Genomic DNA, 22,855 nt, shown 5'->3' with positions numbered 1-22,855 from the left:
GCAATTTTTGATGTTCTCGGAATCAGTCACAAAAAGGACTCATGCCGCATCACTCAAAAGTCCTTTTAACTCTGCATTTCATTGTGTCTGGGTCATCCGATTTTGGTGTTGGTCTCTCCTAGAATTGTTATTTTAGTTAGTTTATAGCAGGTAAACGAGAACCATGGTAGCTAGCTAGCAAGCATCAATGGCTAGCTAGCTAGCATCAGGGGCTAACACCAAACTGTGGCAGGGTTTTTACTTTCAGGTGCGAGCTAGCTGCCTAGCTAGCTCCCATGGTGCTCGTTTACCTGCTAGGGAGCTAGCTAGATAGCTAGCTAGCATCAGGGCCTAAAGCTAAACTGTGGCAGGGTTTTTACTTTCTGGACCTGCCACCTCTGGTTACACATCAAATAATTGGCATTGGGATAAAAAAAAAAAAAATAAAATAAAATAAATAAAAAGGGATTCCCGCATATTATAGTAGCGAACATATTTTTATAATTACGTAACTATGTCATATGTTTTCCTCTTCCACTTCCACTTCCACTTCCATCACTTGAAGCTTTTGTGCTTGTGGTTCTTTGCCAAATATTCCATGGAGATAACTAGGGTCTGACTGATTATTCATCTCTTTTAAAAGAGGCAGATTTATTTATTTATTTTTACATATTTTTGTTTCACGTTATGATTCTGATTATTATTTTCATACATTATGACAATATAAGGCTTTAAATCCACTATCAGGCCTGAAGAGTGATGTTTTCATATGATCTTGAATAGATATTAAATTGAAACCGCTATCAAATGTGAGCCTCTCCGCTTGAAAAGCTGCGTTTGGATCATACATGTTAAGTACATTGACTCGGCAAACCAGCAAATAATTGATATCTTCCTTTGAGCAACTCGGTTCAGCACTTAAATTCAACTTCTTACATTTTCATGTATTTCAATGGGGACTCCAGCTGAGGGATGGATTTGGCCGGGCAGCGCTTTGAAATAGTTTGGGAGAAATTCCCCAAGTGTGCGCTCGACACAATGTCCGGTGCCCGAGGTAATCGACTTGTGGAAAACCTTTACCGTCTCACGGCCACGCTTCAAGTTTGACAGGGTCACATCGGTAGTTGTTCGCTTGAGTCAAAGTTTGCCTGCCGCATACTAAAAAGCAAAACAGCGAGTCCATGTAAGAACACGGGAATCAACTCTCTTCTCATGTATTCCAACTTACTATTTGTACTTTGGCCTGATGATGAATTGAGCAAAACTAGGAAAACTATTTCCTCCATAATATTCAACAAGTGGCACTTCTTTGCTGTTGGTCTTGGACATAAAAGGCACAAATAACAGCAAAAGTGTGTTGCCCTGAGGACAGATTAATTGTGTAGTCTTGGCTGTGGCAATTGAAACAATGGAGATCGCGCAAACCTCATCTAAGAAACAGCAGGTGGCAACTTCTGAGGGTATCATTACTCTTTTTTTTCCAAAATTGAGAAAACAACCAAATCACAAGAGAACAACGTTTATTTGTGCCATATAAAACATCAGTTTTGTCATAAATAAATACAAATGTGCAAGAGATGTAGTTTGTTGACGCTTTTTGGTTTCAGGTTCGACTTTGCTGGCGAAGAAGGCAATCTGCAGAGGAGAGAGAGGGAGAGAAAAAAAAAGAGAGATCCGAAGTCATGTTAGCCCAAATCACCTGCATACGTTTTCACCACCAGCGTCTGCTTAATGTAAAATGTTGTGTGAAACCAATTTTTCCGGAGGAAAAAAGAAAATAAATGAAACAAATTTGAATGGCAAATGGTTTAAAATATATTGTAAATTAAATTCCAAACAAAATCGTCTTTTATCGTCAGAGAGATGCACTCCCTAATATATACGTATAGTATGACTTGGTTGCGGCAGTTTTGATGTCTTAAAAAAAAAAAAAAAAAAACCCTGAACATTCTGTATTATCTGCTATGAGACTCAGCCGTGGAACTTTTTTTTCTCTTCTTCGACAAGAGATATGGAAGTTTAGGGGTGCGAGGGTGGGTGTCTCACATCCTGCGTGAGAGAGGAGAGGGGTGTGTTGGAGAGAGAGAGAGAGAGAGAGAGGAGGGCGAGGGGCGGGCGGGGGCAGACGCTGGAGGCTACGCGGTACTTGAACCGCTATAATGGTGTCTCGTATGAGAAAACATCTGTGAATTTCCTCAGTGATCGACAACAAAGTGGAACTGGGAGCAGTCACTCCAGCGGACCTTTGAAGTCGCAGCCTGACAGAAAGCCGTCATTGTTCGCGGCCCCCGACGCACACAAACTCCAACTTTGGTCTCCCTAATTTCTCCCTGCAACGCGATACAAGTCCAACCCCCCCCCCCCACCTCGCCCTCTTGCGAGCCTATGAAGTGGGAGATGTGTGCATATTCACCAGCAACGAAAAATGTGCGGCTTGGCCTGAGGGTCACGTAAGGCGGGACGGGTCATTGTACCTTCCAGCAGCCCACCCTGGATGCGATAATCCCACACTAAAGAGGGGAACCGCAATGGACACACTTACAGTTTGCAGTGGGGCCAACGGTACGGCAACGCACCTTAACCCTGAAGAACCCAAGAACCCTTTTCTTCTTTGGAAAATTATGAATTATACATTAAATGACTGCTATAAGTTTACTGAACACCAAAATATATGTTTTTTCAATTTTAACCCTTTTTTTTGAACTAGCTCAGAGTTGCTATTTTATCAAAATATATATATAAAACATACTCCTAGGCATTCTGCAACATGATATGAAATAGATTAACAAAAAAAACCACAATTTTACCATCTGATGGTTTGCTGAGAAGATGGTTTTGTTTGGATTGATTTCCAGCTCAACAAAACAGCATGTTGCCAGCCATCTTGTCACCACCACTCTGGCTCATGTAAGTGCAATATTCATCCACTAGATGGCCCCATGCAGGGGTCAGAAGTGGCACTCTGGACTTTTGAAGTTAAATTTGTAAAAAAAAAAAAGAAAAAAAAAAGGTCTTTGTTATTTGAGTAGCAGAATTTATAGGGGCCAAATTTGACCCAGTGGGGTCTCCAGGGTTAAATTGACCTTATACCTTTCATAGCATTTTTAAAAGTCACATTTTAAGTTTAAATATAATTTCATTCATGTACCCAAATTGGTAAGCACCATGACAATCTTGCCCTCCACTATTTTTTTTAAAAATCTTGATTGCAGTCCAAATGTTACTCCCCCCCCCCCCCCCCCTTGGCTATGACAACTTTTCTGTTACGCATCCCGGACCAAAACAAGTGGGCGTCGGTTCTCACACTGTTACCCGTCCAGTGTTTATTCAGTGGCAGCTGGTCGCTCCATCTGGGAACGCAGCGGCGGGGCAAAAACAAAACAGGTTCCACCTTCGGCCATGCCAAGTCTGCTCGTGCCCTCCTCGCTCTACAAACGGAGAGAGGCTAATCGCAATTTCACGCTCTGATTTGTCGAGTCCCTTTTCCAGCACCGGAGGCAGCGAGAAAACTTTCAAGTCAGTGAATTTCATGGCCTGCAGGATAGCAGCTTTTACATACGGCTTCTATTGTTTTAGAGAAGTGGTTCGCAAAGTGTGGCCCGAGTACCGCTAATGGTATGTGGGCTCCCTCTAGTGGTATGTGAAAGAATCACTGAATTAAATTCGGATACAAGATTTAAAACACAAAACAGAAATAAAAATATTAGAATGGAGATTGTCGGTATTCACCCAGCTTGTTTAATTATTTTTTTAATACTTTTAATTAGGGGTAATTAATCGCATGACTTCAATAGTTAACTTACGATTAATCGCAAATTTTAGGTCTGATCTAAATGTAATTTTTTCCCCTAAATTTTTATACTTTTGCCAACATGTAAGTGGATTTTTTTTTAAACCAATAGAAATATGGCTGCATCTTTTAGTCATTGATACAGTAATTTTATAATAATTCATAAAATTGAGTTAAAATGAAAAAGATGTACTGTGTTGTAAAAACGTGTGATATTGATTTGTGTTGGTCATTTTTCTGCCACTAGATGGCATAATTGCATTTGTAAGACGTTGATGACAGCTCAATGCATTTTCTATCTAAGATTTATCTAATCTTAAACATGAAGTAACGTGTGAAATTCTGCACATTTTAAAAATTGTAAAATACAACTTGACCCCAGACTCCACAAACATAATGTATTATTATTAAATTTATTACTGACAAGTTTAGACGTGGACATGTCTGCTGCGTTGCAACTGGAATTCCCTCATAGGCTTTCCAAGTAAGGGATGGTCATTTATCGCTTTACTTTTAATATACATGTTTAAGCACAGTTCAGTTGTACATGGTTTCATGTTATGTACAATACATTTGCAAATACATTCACATTTAATCTTTGTTAAAGTGTGTATGTAAACAGACAATATATCACATGTACTGTATTCATTTTCCTCCTCGCTTACAGAGGCACTGGGAGTAGTTGTGAAACTCTTCTTTGTTTGTGGCCATATGACTGTATTATACTGCCCCTGGTGGCCCAAGTCATACACACCAAATGGCACCACTGAACTTTTAAAGAAGAATGCCTTCTGATTTTTTTCACTGCCAAGATTAGCAAGGAGGAGCAAACTGTTATGGCCCCCGTGTTTTTTTTTTTTTTTTAAATACCCGTGCTAATGTTAACAAGAAAACGGCGCTTGGGAGCCCCTCGACTGACTGCAGGTGTGAGGAAGCTGGAAACAAAAGCCAGCGTCGCCCTAATGGCATCTTTTGTCATTAGCAGACCTTTGATGCACTCAACAGCTTCTTTTATCTCCTTGTTGCTCGACGCCTCTTTACGCTCCCCTCTCTCCGCCCCGCTCCGACACTTTCTTCATTAATGCTGTCTGCAGGCAATGTTCTTTCGCTCAGAGCCCTCCACGCACATCTGGCATCCGGCTGACGCTCGTGTTTGTCCGTTTATTCGCTTGCGACCACGAGGCAGCAAAGAGCATCCGCAATATCTGCCTTCATCCGTGTCATTTCAACTGTAGTACGATCTCACAAAAGTGAGTACACCCCTCACGTTTTCACAGAACTAATTGTTGTTTGGAAGTGAAAACGTAGATCAGTTCATGTAAATGGATCCAATGCTGACTTTATAGCGACGTTTGACAAGTTAGCATTTCATCCAATGTACGTCGTCGCAAGGATTTGGAAATCTTCCTTCGTCACTGGGGTTTGCTCATAACAAGGACGTCTAACACAATCCAGTGTGATGAAAATCGGGCTCATCTGGATATCAAAAGCAGGTAAACTGCATTAAAACAGTGTTTGAAAAGGCTTCACATGAAACGGCGGTATTCAAACTCTCCCTTTGAACTGAGAGGATATAGAGACAGGACAATGTCGGCCTAATCGCGTCCTCGCTTTGAAGTAAGACATCACTATTAGGTGAAAAGGTAAGTATGCTTCTTCACAAAATAAAAAAAAAAAGCTTTTCATCATTTGTTAAGGCCGCAGCTCCATAAAGGTTGTTGGAAACTTTGGGTAGAAGTGTTGGGGAAGGAAATGAATCGGCGCTGTATTGCATGCGAGCTTTTATGAGCAAACCGTTGGTGAACGTATAGCTGAAGTGCATAGAATAGCGCCGGCAGTAATGGAAGCCATATTAAAGTAAGATCCTCTCACATGCCAGATGTGGGCGCTTTTAATGAGTTAAAACAAGAGGGGAACACGGTTTTATGATGAAGTATTAAAAAATAAAAAAATGAAACAGGTGTCTTATTTTAAAACTGTATCTCTCTGTTCACCTGCCAAAGGGTGGAAACATAGAAGCTTCAGCTCGCAGCGGTGGGACGTAACAAAGTCCTGTACTTAAATGTTCTTCAGCAGTTTTTTCAGGTATCTGTACTTTACTTTAATTTGACTCCCCATCTTTGAAAACTCCATCCATGGCCTTATTTATGAGAATTACTTCCTGTAGCATTAGTTATCGTGAGCTAATTTAGCATTTCCTTTGTTAGTTTACAACGTTAGCAAAGCTAGAGGATGTGTTGTTTGGATAGCATAAAAGTCAAGCTTACGCTAGCTAGCTTTTAAATAACAGCAAGTGACATGCAGCATGAGTCTCTTAAGCACTGCGCAAGTTAATAGAAGAAAGAAAAAAAATGTTTGTGTGTGGAGAAATGTTTGTCTACATTGTGTATTGTTGAGCTAATTTAGCATTTAATAAAGCTATGGGAACATGTTGCTTTGCTAGCATAAAATTCGAGCAACATTAGCTAGCTCTCAAACGACGACATGACATGTAACACGATTTTTTTTTCTTTTAAGTACAAGCACTACGCAAGTTAATAAAAGAAGGAAACTTTTTTGTGCGGAGAAGTTTTTTCTAAATGGTGCGTTATTCAGCGAATTTAAAATCTTTTAGTCAGTTCATAGAGCTACCAAATCTAAGGGAACATGTTGTTTTGCTAGCATAAAATTCAAGCAACATTAGTTAGCTCTGAAACAGTGAGCTAATTTTTTTTCTTATTCTAAGTACAAAAACAACACAAGTTAGCAAAAGAGGGAATTTTATTATTTTGAGCAGAAAAGTTTTTTTTTATTGTGACAATTTATCAAAATTAATTTGTACTTTTGTACTGAAGTAAAATTAAATATTGCTTTAGTTTATGTACGATTCGGTCTTTTTGAAACCACAGAGCTTCCACAGTTTGTTTTTTTAAACGCATGTATCTGTACTTCTACTTAAGTCTGTCAGCACGCCAAAATCTTGTAAAACCAAACCAAAACAAAAAAACTCCCGACCATATTCCATAACATTAGTCGTTTCACGTCACACATTCATCTATGACGCCTCCGCTCATTTTCTCTCATATGCTAACACAGGCAATCATCCAGGGTGTTAATTTGGCAGCCAAGAAACTCCCACACTGGCGCTGTTTGTCACTACGTTCCAACCTTGTTATTCAGAACCAGTGGGCCTATTTGAAATTCTCTCCGTGGTAGAACAGGGCCAAAATTAATCAGGGGAGCATGATCACACTTAATTGATTCAGTGTACTTTTAAGATGCACTACAGGGTGCTGGGGTGACCTATTTCAGGCTGCTCTTCAGAGGAACCAACGATCCCAGCAAGGGAGTAATTATTGCAGCCTGTGTGAATACAACCGGAGGTGAAAAGCTTCTGAACTAACTATGACACCACATTATAACACTGCTAGTGGTCTGCACTATTACGCTTTGACTTTAAAAAATATATATTTTTTGGCCTTTTAAAATATGACCATGAATCGAAGTAGATCCAAATTCATGCAATTTAATTGCAGCTGCCACTTCCCAACACTGGAAGAGTGCATAGAGTGGTACTTTTGACTTAACGGGTTTAAAGTAGCAATCTTAATAAAATATTTTCATAAGCCTTCTGATGAAACATCGACTTAAAACTGGTTGAATGGTACCCTTGCCATGGCCTGAGGCGGCCTGTATCATTTTTACTGGCACTAAGCAACTTTGAGGAGGATGGTAGGAACACTGCCACACATAAAACTACAAATGTGTTGACTGCTTTATGGCATACGTCATTTCCCCCTTAGCCCATCCGTTATAAAGACTGAAGTCAATTTGAATGTCGACGCACCAAAAAAAAAAAAAAAAAAAAAAAAGATGCAACGCGCTTGTCCTCATGGGAAACGTGGTCTTCCTTCAGGCATAAGATTACCGCTTTTGTCCATATGGCGGCGCCATAATCAACATGAACTGAAAAATTCCTTAGTGTTGCTTTAAGTTGTTCTGTGGCCATGTTCGTAACTCAATTTATTTATTGAAATTACTTGTAAGTCAAGGTACCACTGCACTCTTAATACTGCTGGGTTAAAAGCAACCCAAATTGGGTGAAATAGCTAACGCAGTGCTGGGTCCAAAAGGGGCTGCGCCAATACTGGGTTATTTATACCCAGCATGTTGGGTCAAGATTTGTATCCATAGATAGAGAGATGCATGTACAGCTTTCGTAATAAGTTATAAGTTGTCTTTCAGGTTTTTATGACATGATTAGAGATGCATGTGCAACTTTTGTCCCTGTGGTAACTTCAGTGTCATTTAACTTTAGAACTTCTCATTATTAACTCTTTGACTGCAAAAAACGTTAAATAACGTTTAGTAAAACCCTATGGAGGAGTGCCAAAGACGTTAAAAGACGTTTTTTTTCAAAACAGAGGTGAAACTAACCATTTTCTATTGTTGATTACTGAAAAACGGAATAAGGTAGAAACAAACTTTTTTTTTCTGATGAAAGATGAGAGTCCAATCTTTTTTTGGTAGTATGTGTGTTTCCATAGTCCAAACACATACTTTTCTATGGACCTTGAAAGATCAGTCAAAATGCTTAAAATCGTCTGGCACCCACGGCATCCCTTTTCTGAAAACGTCTGGCAGTCAAAGAGTTAACAAGAATTAAAGTGCTCAATTTATTTGTGGCTTATTTATTCTCATTCTTTTGAAGAGAGAAAAGAAAGTGTTTATATGTCAGCACTGCGGCCCAAAAGTGTAAAAAGCAGTCGGTTGTAAAGGCAGTGAGTCTGCGTTTGACCTCCGCAGTACTAAAAAGTGGAGTTGGGTGATCACCTCAGGCCACTTTAAACCCGAGCTAAGTGAAGACGGCCTCGCTATCTAGGCAGAGCTCTAATGTTTTCCCCTCTGAATATAAGCAAGATCAGATCCTCAGTCATACCACCCTACTCTTCCTATTAAGATCAAAATCTCCTTTCAGGCCCCCGGGTGTCAACAAAGAGAGATACAGTAAATGATATGCAAATTGAAAGAGGGAGGGGGAAAAAAAAAATCCACTCGCCAGGCCTAAATTTCCGACACACAATTTTGAGTATTTAGGGAGGAATTCGCAGTGAGTTTGGGTGCTGTCCGGTTGGTGATTCCACGGCTGAGGAGGGGAAAAGCTTCTCTTGACTACTGAGAGATCTCAGTGAGAAGAACATGTGCTGAGAGTTTTGAGCTTCAAAAGGATTTGTCTTCGGATCTGTGTTAAGACACTCAATGTAATGCTTTTAACACCAGTGTGTTGGAAGCCTTGTGTTGCAATGATCACAGAAAAAAAAAAAAGTTTTTTAAATTGGTTGAACTTGTTTTGCTTGATTTAATTATGTCAGCATTTAGAATCATAACTTGTAGCAGTGAAAAGGAGCAAGGGCTGTGTTCATTTGTAATTCGACTCAATAAAAACGGAACAGATTAAAGTGGAAGTCAACTTTAACTCTTTGACTGCCAGACGTTTTCAGAAAAGGGATGCCGTGGGTGCCAGCCGATTTAAGCATTTTTGACTGGTCTTTCAAGGTCCACAGAAAATGTTGTGTTTGGACTATGGAAACACACATACTACCAAACTACTCATCTTTCATCAGAAAAAAAAAGTTTGTTTCTACCTTATTCCGTTTTTCAGTAATCAACAATAGAAAATGGTTAGTTTCACCTCTGTTTTGAAACAAACGTCTTTTAACGTCTTTGGCACTCCTCCCTAGGATTTTACTAAACGTTATTTAACGTTTTTGGCAGTCAAAGAGTTAATCATTTTTTGACAATGATATGTTATAAGTGACCTCACTAGTCTAAACATGACATTCTGATTAATATTACATTTGTGGAATATGAGTTTTGAAGCAAAATCCAGCCGTTTTTATCCGTTTCAGGGGGCGGCCATTTTGCCACTTGCTGTCGACTGAAAATGACATCACAGTTGCTCAGGGCGCGGGCAACGACCAATCACAACTCACCTGTTTTCTGAAGGTGCGCTGTGATTGGTTGTTACCTGAGACCTGAGCAACATTGATGTCATTTTAAGTCGACAGCAAGTGGCAAAATGGCCGCCCCCTGAGACGGATAAAAACGGTTGGATTTTGCTGCTCAACTCATATTCCACTAACGTAATATTAAACAGAATAACATATTTAGACTAGTGGGGCTGCAAAGAACATATTATTTTCAAATTTTTTTTTTCATTTTAATTAGGAAAGATGAGATACAATTCAATAAATAAAGTAAAGAGCATTTAAAAAAAAACATAAATAAAATAATTTTTAGACTTAGCTACCACATCTATCACAATCTAGTGCAAACATTCTTACATTGTGATTGGATGGTCGAGGATGCGCAGGCGGAACTTTCGCCTACTAGCGCAAAGGCTAAAAATAGACTAGCTTTAAAATAGACATAGACGATGGCAGCGTCCAATCACTGACGTCATTTGATTACGATCTCAAAATTAGCATCAAATGCTAAATATTGCCAAATCTAGCTAATCAGAGTTATGTGTAGTCTTATGACAATTTAGCTCAAGTCATACTATTTTTCATTTGAATGCTTTATATATATATTTTTAAACAACTATTTATTGTAAACTGAAGTTCCCCTTTTTCATATTTGATTCTGCACCGAAAAATGACATCACAGTCTAAATGTGATCTATAAGCGAGTCGTCCCTGCAGACTCCCTGCGATCAGAGAGGATTAACAACCAAAGACGCCGTTTCTGCGCCGCCGCCGCCGCCGCATGGCCCCGCACGTCCAACGAGGAGGATGTTCTTTGGAGTGTCTGTCTTACCGGCTGACGCGATGTTAAGGCTGAGCGCCGGCTAGAACGGGGGGGCGGGCGGGGGCCGGGCTCTCGTACTCTTCTTCGGGGATGGACTCCACCGTTGACAGTAATTTGTAGTACTCATCCTCTCCGTCCAGCACTTTGATTTGACTGGAAGGAAGACGACAGGTTGGGATTTTGCGTTATAGTCAGCCGTCGTCAAAGCAAATCAGGAGAGTTCGTAATCGTGACGCGCGCCGCCGTGTCATTTATAGAACAAATTCAAGTCAGACCTTGAACAATTAGAATTGTCATGCTGACAAAGCCGTAAGATGAATCTCTCTAATGATGAAAGCTCAAACGAAGCTTGTTATTTCGGTCGCTCCATTTACATTACAAGACAACAACTCCATTTGTGGGTTCTCCAATTCCACAAAGGGCCTGCTCTGTTTTGAGCTGCTTGCGCGCCAGTAGGAAAGCAGTTATTTACCCAAGTTTTCTGGGCTTCCTCTTGCTCCCCTGGTAATCCAGAGTTCTCTGAGGAAAGGGGCCAAGAGCACACAGTCAAAAGATGAGCCGAGAGTCATTAATTTTTAATTCAAAGTGATTTTGTGTTGAATGCGAGCAGATGCTGATAATATCAGAAGTCACAGCATAATTTTTTTTCCCTGATCAAAGGGCTCAAGTGAGTCTGATGAAGCATGCATCTTGCTCAGCTTTGATAAACCGCATCAATTATTCACCGTGAAGGCAGACATCCTGACATGAAAGCAACAGATAAAGAGCATAAGCACATGTTCAAGACAAGAGGCGCAGAGACGTCGGCGAGGGGGGGGGGGGCGGTGGGGGGTGGGGCTCCGGGCTCTGGCACAGGTAGCTTTAATTGTATTATCATGTGCAAGCAAAGTCAGACAAAGGCCTTTATGGACACTTTGAACTCACATTTAGCTGGTTGTAGTACAGGCTGTCTTCGGGGCTGTTAAGCAGCTTGGGCTGCTGGCCCCGCCGGCGAGGGGTCCTCTGCTGGAGCTTCATCCCTGGACCTGCAACAGAGGAAGAAAGCAGGGCGGGGGTCCAATTGAGCATTAGCGTGAAATCCCCTAAAAAAAAAAAAACTAAAGCATCAATGTGAGCATGACAGAAAAAGAGAAAAACAATAGCGGTTCAATCTTGACATCGGAATCAATTGCACATGAACGTGCATGTATTTTAGTCATAGTCATATTTAACGGGCAGGGAAGCATATTTGGCAGCTTAACGGTTGCTCAAAATGGAGCCTGCCTTACACATCATAGTATAGAACTTTAGAATTTGGTCTCGAAGAATATGGAGAAAAAATAGGATAGTCGTAGACAGTTATAGGTCAAGTTAAGTTATTACAAAATACCATTATAATAATAATAATAATTAAGGACCAACTTTATGGATTTTTTTAGGTTGATGATGATTCTGATATTTGGTTTTGATTTGATTTGATATTACTATAAAAAAATATATCATAAATAAAATAATTTTTTTGTATACTTTGTCCTATAGTATTTCTTAAATTTATTATATTATTTATTAATTTATAAATTTTAATTTATGGAGAGACAGAGGGAAAAAAATGACAAAAAAGAATAAAAATCTAATGATTTTTTTGGGGGGAGGAATGTTTGAACATCATTATCTTTGTCTCATGTTGTAATGATCTACCCCAAAAAAAAGAAGGAGAAAAAAAAGAGGAAAAAAATCGGCCATCTTTAAAGAGCTATTGTCGGCCAATTAAATCACACTAACAATGATGAAAGTGGCCCAAAAAAATAATTTAAAAAATCACAAGTTGGGTCACTTTATTCCAATTCGCCACTGTATTTTTGACTCTCTTACTTCAATAAGAAAACTACAATCAAACACATTAAATTCCACTGGTTGAAAATCGCTTCAAGTTGTAAAGATAAAAAAGATATGCTTCATGATATCTGCTATCAGAATTGTCTTGAAGATTTTTTTTTTCTTCTTTTCGGCTCCATTAAAAGTTGCGTCAAAACCAGACTGTTTACACCTAAGCCTGTTATTTAGTTCATCCGTCCACTCGAGCACACCTTGCGTGGGATTTTACAGGTTTACAAAAGCCGCTAAGGCCAGACACTTTCACAATAAAGCGTTCATATTTAATAGCAGATAATGTTTCATCTTCTTTGCTGACATTCCCGTGCGGGAACGTTTCTTCATCGTGGCTTGGCCTCTCTCTACCTTGACTAAAGCTGAATTTGCTCTTTCCATCTCAACGCTACTTTGTACTCGCTCGGAAGCGACCTCATCACATCTCAGTCATAAACATCAAAGAGCACCCACGGCCGACACTTCTCTACCTCCCCCCTCTATCTCTCCACCGGCTTTCTTAATGTTAGTCAAAGCAGCGCTAAGTTTACTGAAGTCACGCATTGTAAACGGCCGAAAAGTTCATGTCAGCTAACAGCAAATCTTTTTTTTTTCTCTGCCAGCATCCAAGGTGCACACCATGGCCCCCTTTTAGTATTTATTACTGAAAGGATATGGGCACTGTAAAGAAAAGAATTGACAAGGCTTGTCAGCAGGAAGTTATACTTAAAGCCTCTTTTTGACTCAATAGTCTTGACCAAGTTTGTTTGAAAAAAAAAAAAAGTCTGGGTAAATATAGGCCGTTGGTCTACTATTAATAATTCCAAAATGGGTTTGATAAGCAAATTACGTATTCCCCTGAAATTGCATCAAAGTGCTCAACCTCAAATAATGAACTCAGGAGTCCTTGAACAAAGCTGGAAAAGAGGATTATAATGTAGCAGACTGCATACTCAACAGTCCCTTGTTTTGCTTATCTTTTTTTGTTTCGTTTGTGGACACGCACAAAAAGGAATATAAATGATGCGATTCCTTGTGCAACCCATCCAAGTCATTAACATTCTGAATTCTGAATGCTTTTACAATAATAAAATAGCAAAAATCGGGTGTTGATTTTATTATGGGTCTGTGCCAAAATATCAAAAAAATATACAAACTATTAGTTTTGGTAAACACATAGAAAGATGGAAGATCTATTTTAGCATCTCAAACTGCTTTTCCGCTTTTGACTCCATGATAGCCTTCCACTTGGCACCTTTTTTTTTTTTTGCCATATTAAAAATGATTCCACTCACGTTGGCCGTTTCTGTCTTTCCAATTATTCAGCTTTAAAGTGGTTAAAAAATGAGATGTTCTTTCTCGCCCCACTTCACTGTCAACTATCAATCAAATACGTTTAAGTAAATGCTAGCCACTAGCAAGGTATGGCGCTAGCTAGCTAGCTTACTGGCTAATATGCTTCCAAACGACAATGACCAGGATGGTTGTGACCATTTGTAGGTTCACATAACAGAGAAAGAACTTTTGAAGATAGTGAGCTGTTTATGTTAGCCTGAATAGCACAAAAAATGTGACACTTGAGAATTTAAAGAACCGAGGACCGAGCTGTTCTGTCCAAGAATTAATTTTTTGTTTTTCTTCTCGGGTTGCTAGCCTACTGTACGCTGTAGTTTCTTTTAGATTTTATTTACTTTATTTGAAAAGAACAAAAAATATTGATACACTGGTACAATACCTGCGTAAATGTGCCGCAGTTAGCATGCGGCTAATTTACATTCCCATACCCATAAAACATAGACAAGTAAGAAAATCCTGCATTGTATTTCAAACAAATATCTGAATTTACTTTACAGGGTCTTTCGGCTTATTTCTATGAAACAAGTTTTGCATATTTAGGTTGAAATGTTAGCATTTAGGCTTTGGTGGAACAAACAGTTTGCCCTTCTTTTGACTACAAAATAGCTGACACCGATTGAACGGTGCCTCTGCATCCCACATGACTAATCACCAATCAGCTCCACAAGGCTTACAAACCACAACTTTTCTAACTTATTTCTTTAAAACAGCTCGTAGATGTTTGATGATCATCGTTTAAAACCATCAAGAGCAATCGTTCAGACCTGCGGTTGAAGCGAAGTAATTGCCATTTAAATCCCCCCGTTAGAATATTTTCCCTCAAAGTGTTGGGCAATAATCTTTTGGCTGGCTCCTCCGCATCGCCATTTATCCCTTCTGACCCGCAGCGATGGGAGCGTGCAGCAGATCAGAGGATGGGTCAGGCTTCCCATCTAGGCACCTCTCTCTGGGAAATCACTGCCATTTGATCCAGGCGAGCCCCAGAGGAATGCTGCTCGTGCAGATAGATGGCAGGCAGGGATGCTGCCAAGCTGGCTTCTGGCGTGGCCTCCCTGCCTGGACACACGCGGGCGGCTGACACCGGCGAGGGTTGGGATGGGGGGGGGGTGTTCCTAAATGATGCCGGTGAGCGTTTGCTGTTTGGGGTGGGGAGGGATAATGGTGGACTGGGAATAAGGAGGCAGCACTGTTCATACAATATTGATTCCTCTCTATCAAAAGAAAGCCGGCAGAGTTTCCCCATCGTACATGTTGCAAATGGTTGCCGGGCGGGAGATAAAAAAAAAAGCTCTTCTGGAGATAGGTATACTTTTCTTTTTCAAAGAGACACAGTTGACTCGCATTACATCTCTAAATGCCACTCGGAGATCTGTCGAAAATCCCAACGCTCCTCAGAAACAACATGAAAGGGACGCTAAAAGGGATTTTTACTGGAATAAATTAAAAGATGTATTGATTTCCTCTTTAAAAACCATACACTGGGATGATCACCTGACCACACTTGGGGGTTTGTTTATTCATTTGGGGCGGGTGGTGGGCTGGGAAGGGGTTAGGAGTGGGCAGAGACTCCAAAAGGCAGATTATAAGGAAAAATCATCAGTGGGGGGGGGGGGGGGGACTTTTGATGTTTGATGTCTAAATGAAGCACGTGTAACCCGACTGCCTCCTCTCTCGAACGCACATACCCAACGCAAGCATAGCACATGGATTTTTTTTTTAAAGGGTAAAAAAAAAAACAACCAGGTCTTTTTCATCAGCTGCAAACAACAACAAAAAACAGATCTGAAGTTAAAGAGATTTTCCAGAACGTTGCCGAGCGCCTGAGATTTATTACCCCTTTTATCATTTGGGACAATAAACGCTAACTCATGTGCTTTGCATTAGAAGACAAAATGATCAAGTCCTCCTGCAGATAATGCCGGGGGGGGGGACAGAGGGGGATTTCCTGCATCTGTTTTCACTAACGCGGAAGGAGGATGTTGTTACTTACATCCAGCTTTTCACACTGAAATCAATCATCTCCACTGACAACAGATATGGAACATAAGAAAGCTCTCAAAGAGCGGCTGCGTGGAGGAAAAAGTCTTTACAGAAGTCGGCCATTAGTAGTTTGACATAATATATGCAGTTTGCGATCGAGTAATATGACTCAAAGGTAAGCAGGAGGGCGGGATCATTGAATAACAAAACTGGCTGGCAATGGAATGAACTCATTCGCGGAAAAGGCTTTTTTTTTTTTTCTTCATGGACAGGATCTATTACATTATATATCATATGCGGTGGATATGAAAAGTCAGCACCCCCCATTGTTCAAATCAAATGCCAGGTTTCTGTAAATCATTTCAAAACCTTTTCCGCAATTAATGTGGCCGATAACCTGTACAACTCACTTGAAAAAAAAAAAAAAGTGGTAAAAAAATATAATTGAGGTTTGTGGCTGTAGTCACAATTAACAAATCACATTGAAACTTATGTTAAATTGGAGTCAGCACACACTTGCCACTATTTTAAGAGGCCAAATTAAGTTCAGCTGTTCTAGTAGGCTTTTCCTGACATTTTTGTGGTCACATCTTTCTGGACAAACAAGACGTGACTCGTAAAGTGCTTCCATGAATCTCATTTGAGTGACAAAAAATAATTTACAAAATATTACAAAATGGCATGGAACGAGGGCTGGGCGATATAAATGGTATATTAAATATAAAGTATACATTTTGAGATTTTGACTCGCATGTTGATGATGTCATTGCATAGCGCATGACCATACCTGCGTCCTGGCCTCGCGCACGGCTTGCGCTCAGCGTAACAAATAAGAGTTAAGTGAATACTTGCTCTAAGCCACTTGAACTGTTTTCATTTAAAAAAAAATCTGCAATATTTTTTGTTTGTACTATTTTGCACTAGAGTGCAGACTTTTTAATTTTGATTAGAGATTTGCACAATAAATGCTGTTATCCAAAGTAAATGGCTTCTTTCATTGATTCTTTTTAAATACATTTAGCTTCTACAAAGGACTATGCAAACAATAGTAAGTAAGCAAATTATTTATAGATTAAAAAAAACAAACACTTAATTCTATATCGCGATGTATACCGGTATCGTAAAGGGATGCCGTTTATACCGTGATATGAATTTTGTGCCATATCACCCAGCCCTACATGGAACACAGTAAAGATGGTCATGACGACCCTCTGAAATTGATGAATAGATGAGAAGAAAATGATCATTGAGGCTGTCAAGGAATTTCTGGCAAGTAATGGTCGATTAGTACGACTGACAACAATTTGCCGTCTTCTTCATATGTCTGAGCTGTGAGTTAGGAGAGCAAAATTGAACTCTTATCTTGCAAAGAACAAAAAAAAAAACTGTTGTGCAAAATGTATTGTGGTCCGATGAAATCAAGCTTGTAACTTTTGGCCAAAAGGAATTACGAACCGTTCCATATAGCAATCAAATCTTCACACTAAACTCCAACTTTGGCAAGAAAGTAAAAAAATAAATTAAAAAAAAAAGACGTCAGGGAAAAGCCTACTAAAACAACTGAACTTAATTGAAAGTGTAACCAGAAATAAGAAAGACCCACAAGGCTTTAAATATAGTTTGTTTGAATATATATTACAAATCTGTTTGTTAAAACTTTGCTACCCCAAAATCAAACGACTCAATCCGCTGGTGCAAATTTTACGGAGAACTTGAAGTATTATTCTCCGCCTTCCTTCGACGTCTGCGGAGATTATGGGGCTGAAATCGTGATGGATGATGACTAGTTTGGAAGTACATCCTGTTAACGACTCCCACTGACATTAAGGAGATTACGTAGGTAGCGGCAGACAGCGGCAACTCCTTCCCTGCAACTCGAGTCTTCCCTATCCCTTCCAAATCTTGACTGCCGCTAACGCTGAGCCCGTAATTTGCCTAAAACTGAAGGCATTCGGCGGAGACGCGCCGAAACGCCAGGACACACGGAAAGATCAAGCGGGTGAGAGAGCGAGAGGGAGGGCGAGTATTTGTCTCGGGAACACGGAAAGGGTGGATCGTTTGTCTGGCAGAAGCATGTTGAGATGGAGAAGCTGCACCTGGTAGTTGTTGGTGTGTGTGTGTGGGGGGGGGCATGTGGGAAGATGTTTACAAGCTCGGGGAGGAAAACCGCAGGGGAGGAAAGTGAAATGCAGCGGTGAGGATTTGACCTCAGTGTGCCAGAACTCCTCATTTTTAACCAGAGCACTCAAGGAAGCATAAAACTCCTACCAGTGGCAGCCATCTCTGCTGGCAGCACTGCATCCAGTTCGTCCAATCAGATATCAGCCTCTTTGTGTTGCCATGTCAATCTAATCTGCCTACGGACTCCAGAATCAGTAATGCTAGCCGAAAAACTATCGTAGGAATTGGACAGTTTTTTTAAAAAAATTTTTTTAACTCTTTGACTGCCAGACGTTTTCAGAAAAGGGATGCCGTGGGTGCCAGCCGATTTTAAGCATTTTGACTGATCTTTCAAGGTCCATAGAAAATTATGTGTTTGGACTATGGAAACACACATACTGCCAAAACAAGAGTGGACTCTCATCTTCCATCAGAAAAAAAAAAGTTTGTTTCTACCTTATTCCGTTTTTGAGTAATCAACAATAGAAAATGGTTAGTTTCACCTGTTTTGAAAAAAAAACGTCTTTTAACGTCTTTGGCACTCCTCCATAGGATTTTACGAAACGTTATTTAACGTTTTTGGCAGTCAAAGAGTTAATATTAGCCAAATTTCAGATTCATTATCACAGAGCTAGAGCCTTTGATGACATCAGAGTTTTTCTGTGCTTTGATTGGTTGGTTCTAACAAAATTGGTTACAGCCAAAATTGACAAGAAAAACAGTAGAAATCAGCGCGCTTTACTATTTGGCAAAGTCCTGAATGAAGGCCTTGGTACCAAATGTACCAACGTGCGAGGCGCTAAGTAGAGAACCGTCTTTATTTTTTTTTACAAGGCTGGCCTCTAAATTGGATTCTGATGTACGGCCTGCCACTGCATCTAACAATGTTAACGGTGCATGACATGACAACAATCCAGCAAAAACAGAAAGCCCCCCCCCCCCAAAAAACAAAAAACAAAACAAACACACACACACATACTTTGGACAAGTTTCAAGTACAGATGACAACATTGCCACCAAAAAAATGTATGTTTAGACAAGCCTTCCACACAACATGATGTAATATGCATGCCGACCAGTAGTTGGCAGTATGGAAAAGAAATCATACTGCAAATGGACACCAACTAGTTGTCCTGCCTGGTCTTATCCAGTATCATCTTTAAGGCTGGATTTACATGACATGGTAAAAGTGACATTTATATTTTGGCTCTCAAGTGGCACAATTTACATACACGTCATGGCAGTGTAAATTTTTAAAAAAAACCCTGCATTGAATCAGATGTCTTCAGATTCTAACATTTTTCCACTACGTCAGAACTTTCAGAGCCAGAGGTGGCCTAAAATTAAGTGCAGGTGACCAAATAAATGGACTAAAATAGATACAGATAATGAGCTTGTTAAAGTACAAGGAGATGGCAACAAATCAATAATCGATTCCTACTGTATCCCCGTTTCGCACTGTAAAACCAATAAGTCAATATTAAATTTTTCTCACATTGTGCATTCTCTAACTCTCTCCCATTTCATATCATCAAACAAGCAGGTTAAAAGTGTTTTCCAAAGTGCGGAGGTAATTGGTCTCTGTGTTGTTGCTCCATTTTAGCGCCGTCTCTCTCTTCCTCTCTCTCTCACTTGACATGTATGTTTACCACAACCCTAATCTTCAAACAGCCTTTAAACATAAGTAGCTCAGCTTTCATAAAGCATAAAGTCAGCTTTGACTGATCCGCCGCACCATCCTGTTTACCACGCTGAGGAGCGCTCTGATCGTATCGGCGGCTCGCTGGAGCGGAGTCGTCCTTTCTCGCGCGCAACTCGGCGGCTGGTTTCCAAACGTGTTGTATTTATTAATATTCATGCTCGGGAGACAGGTGACGAGAGGTGACACCGTCTTTAAGAGCGTCGGGCTTACACGACGACACGGTGTACGCGAGACTTTACCCGGTGACAAAACACGGGGAAATCAAAGGTCGCTTTGTTAAGAGTAGAAGAAGCAATGGTGGAAAGTAACAAAGTACACATTTTTTCTTACTTTAACTCTTTGACTGCCAGACGTTTTCAGAAAAGGGATGCCGTGGGTGCCAGCCGATTTAAGCATTTTGACTGATCTTTCAAGGTCCACAGAAAATTATGTGTTTGGACTATGGAAACACACATACTACCAAATGAAAGATTGGACTCTCATCTTTTATCAGAAAAAAAAAGTTTTTCAGTAATCAACAATAGAAAATGGTTAGTTTCACCTCTGTTTTGAAACAAACGTCTTTTAACGTCTTTGGCACTCCTCCCTAGGATTTTACTAAACGTTATTTAACGTTTTTGGCAGTCAAAGAGTTAATAACGTATTAGGGGTGTGATGAAAACCAAAAATCTTTTTTTATTTAAAAGATGCGGGTGCATCAAATTGAACAGATTAATTGGAGAGATGCAAACCCCTAATATACATACATATATATGACTTGATTTTTCTGGTGACTTAACTTTCACTTCCTATATTTAAAAACAGACCTCTGTACTTACTACTCATTATTATTATTTTTTTAAATAGTGTCTTTACCTTACTAACTTTTCGAACCTGCACGCGTAGCGAAACAACGTAAAAAAATTGACGTTGTTGCCTCCAAGAATGATTTGTGTCGAATAAAAATACATTGTGCGGGCCAAACCATTAGCTTCTGGTGTTCAAAAAGTCTCCTTTTAATATGAAAACATACATAATGATGAGCTGTATTTATCCAGTTGTTTTAATTAGCTAATTTAGCATTTAGCATTTTTTGTTAGTCAGTTGACACCATTAGCATACTAACAAGGCATTACACCTTTTTTGTTTAGTGCAAGCACTATGAGGAGAGGATAGAGAAACTTTTTTTGTGTTTTGTTTTCATTGCGCCAAGTTATGAAAACAGGTATTTGTATATAATTGAAAGTAAGAATTAGTTTTTACTTTTGTACTTAGTGGTGCAGTTTGCTACCAAGATTAGCATGTAGCCTCACTTCACTAATCCCATTCATTGATAATAGTAGTATGACTTATAATGGAGTTTTACTATAACGCAAAATGTTAGTTTTAAGTTTCATTTGTAGGAATGTACCATCAAATACAAATGAAAAAAGAGGCGATGCTAAAATGGAGCTAATTCCGTGTTCTTCTTCTGTTTACTCAGTCATATGCCCTGTTATTGGTAAAGAAGGTATTGGAATTTGTTTGTTATGTTAGTGGCTATTCAACAATTGTCAGTCAGTTTGTTTGTGTTTGGTTGTTTATTTCCAGGCACTATGATTTTTTAAACGTCAAATTAGAGAGGGACAAGACGGGGCTAGAAAGGCCTGATTTGACAGTTCATTTAAGCAAATGTACTACTTTCAGTTCATAATGAAAGTCTTATCAAATATGACAAAGAAATTACTAAGTCTGAACTTAAATTATTATTATTTTTTTTTTACTCAAGTAGTTAAATCATTACTTTGAGTGTTAGCAGTCTTTTTCTTTTTATCTGTACTCCTACATAAGAGCAAAATGTGAGTTGAGTACTTTTGCCATCTGCGATAAATGGCAACATTGACGGGGCTTTTCCCTGCAGAATTAGAAGAGTCAGCAAAAAAAAAAAAAAGCAACATTTTCACTCCAGGGACATAAGTTCAGACAAAACCACAGCAAAATGCCACTGCACGACCCTACGTCCGTCAAACACATTAAGGGTTTCCAGGTCACGCCCCGCTGTTGTGGCAATAATGGAAGCAGGGTGCCGAGAGAGTCGAGAGGGGCCCGCTAATTCCATTCTCACGGCTAATCCTGACACACTCGGGTCGAGCTCCGGCCCAGGAGAACTGATGCGATCACCAGAGGCGACAGCGGGATGAGACACAGGAAGGAGCTCGGCGGTCTCTAGACATCTGGCAAGGCAAGGCTCTCATGAAAAAAGACGTAGAAGAAGAAGACAGGGGTGGGGGGGGGGGGGGGGTCGAGGCCCTCAGATGTGCGCAGATCAAAGTGTGCCCTTGGTGCCGGAGCCACACTGGTCTCTTATTCAAATGGACTTTCCTGAAAGACCTTAGAAAATAAGCCAGGCGGGAGAACGGTGACTAGGAATATCAGAAATGTGTTTGTTATATATGAGGAGAGCGAAGATACAAGAGTAGAACTTTCGAGAACACTTGGCAAACTCAGTTCATATCCAATCAATGAAGGAATGTTTGATGACCCCAAAGTGAACTTTTCACACAGTGGGGCACAGATTTGAACTATGACAGATGAATCTTAATTTTGGTCAAGCGTTATTTTCTATATTTCTCCTTTTCTGTACTGTATGTGAAGTAAGGTGGCCTTTAAGGGACAAAAAAAGGCAAAACATTCTCAGTATTGCAGCCATGGAGCACATTTTAATTTAGTTATTTATTAACTAAATTAAAATGTGCTCCATTTAGTTATTTATTAACTAAATTAAAATGTGCTCCATTTAGTTATTTATTAACTAAATTAAAATGTGCTCCATGGCTGCAATACTGAGAATGTTTTGCCTTTTTTTGTCCCTTAAAGGCCACCTTACTTCACATAAGTTTAAGTGGAATAGGTTGCACATCTGCCTCGTAATTCTGAAATTCAGGGTTCAAATCCCGACTTTGCTTGTTCTTCCTGTGAGCCGCGGCTTCCTCCCACATCCCAAAAAAATGCATATTAGGATCATTACAGAATCAAAATTGGCCCCAAATATTGAATGTGAAAGTGGATGGCTGCTTGCCGTGATTGGCTGGCAGAATATGTCACAACTACTGAGGATAAGCTATATAAAAATGGATATTTTGCACATTTCAAGTTCCAGAGACCAGAATGGATATCTATAGTAGTTTTATGAGATACATGATATATAGTCTCTGGAAATTTAGGAAAAACATTGAGAAATTCTGCTCACTTTGACGAAAGTACGAGTAACTCGGTTGAAAGACATAACTTCCTTG

The 22,855-nt window shown here is 39.8% G+C and overlaps 1 protein-coding gene across 8 annotated transcripts in view; it reads right to left on the bottom strand.

Annotated features, from left to right (window-relative positions):
- Positions 1-22,855, bottom strand: part of myo3b (myosin IIIB) — a 90,855-nt gene that overhangs the window by 1,473 nt on the left and 66,527 nt on the right. For 7 of the 8 annotated variants that reach the window (XM_077579755.1, XM_077579760.1, XM_077579753.1 and 4 more), the window contains 4 exons: positions 11,483-11,583; positions 11,031-11,077; positions 10,568-10,711; positions 1,483-1,614 (listed from right to left, as the gene is read on the bottom strand). In XM_077579755.1, coding sequence (XP_077435881.1) covers positions 10,582-10,711; positions 11,031-11,077; positions 11,483-11,583 — 278 coding nt within the window. In that variant the 3' untranslated portion in view covers positions 1,483-1,614; positions 10,568-10,581. Of the gene's footprint in view, positions 1-1,482; positions 1,615-10,567; positions 10,712-11,030; positions 11,078-11,482; positions 11,584-22,855 lie in introns of those variants that run through there. The other variant, XM_077579754.1, reaches the window with a different exon arrangement.

The sequence above is a fragment of the Vanacampus margaritifer genome, chromosome 11 (genome assembly GCF_051991255.1).
Source record: "Vanacampus margaritifer isolate UIUO_Vmar chromosome 11, RoL_Vmar_1.0, whole genome shotgun sequence".
Lineage (NCBI taxonomy): Eukaryota > Metazoa > Chordata > Actinopteri > Syngnathiformes > Syngnathidae > Vanacampus > Vanacampus margaritifer.
This window is presented reverse-complemented; position numbering and strand designations above follow the sequence as displayed.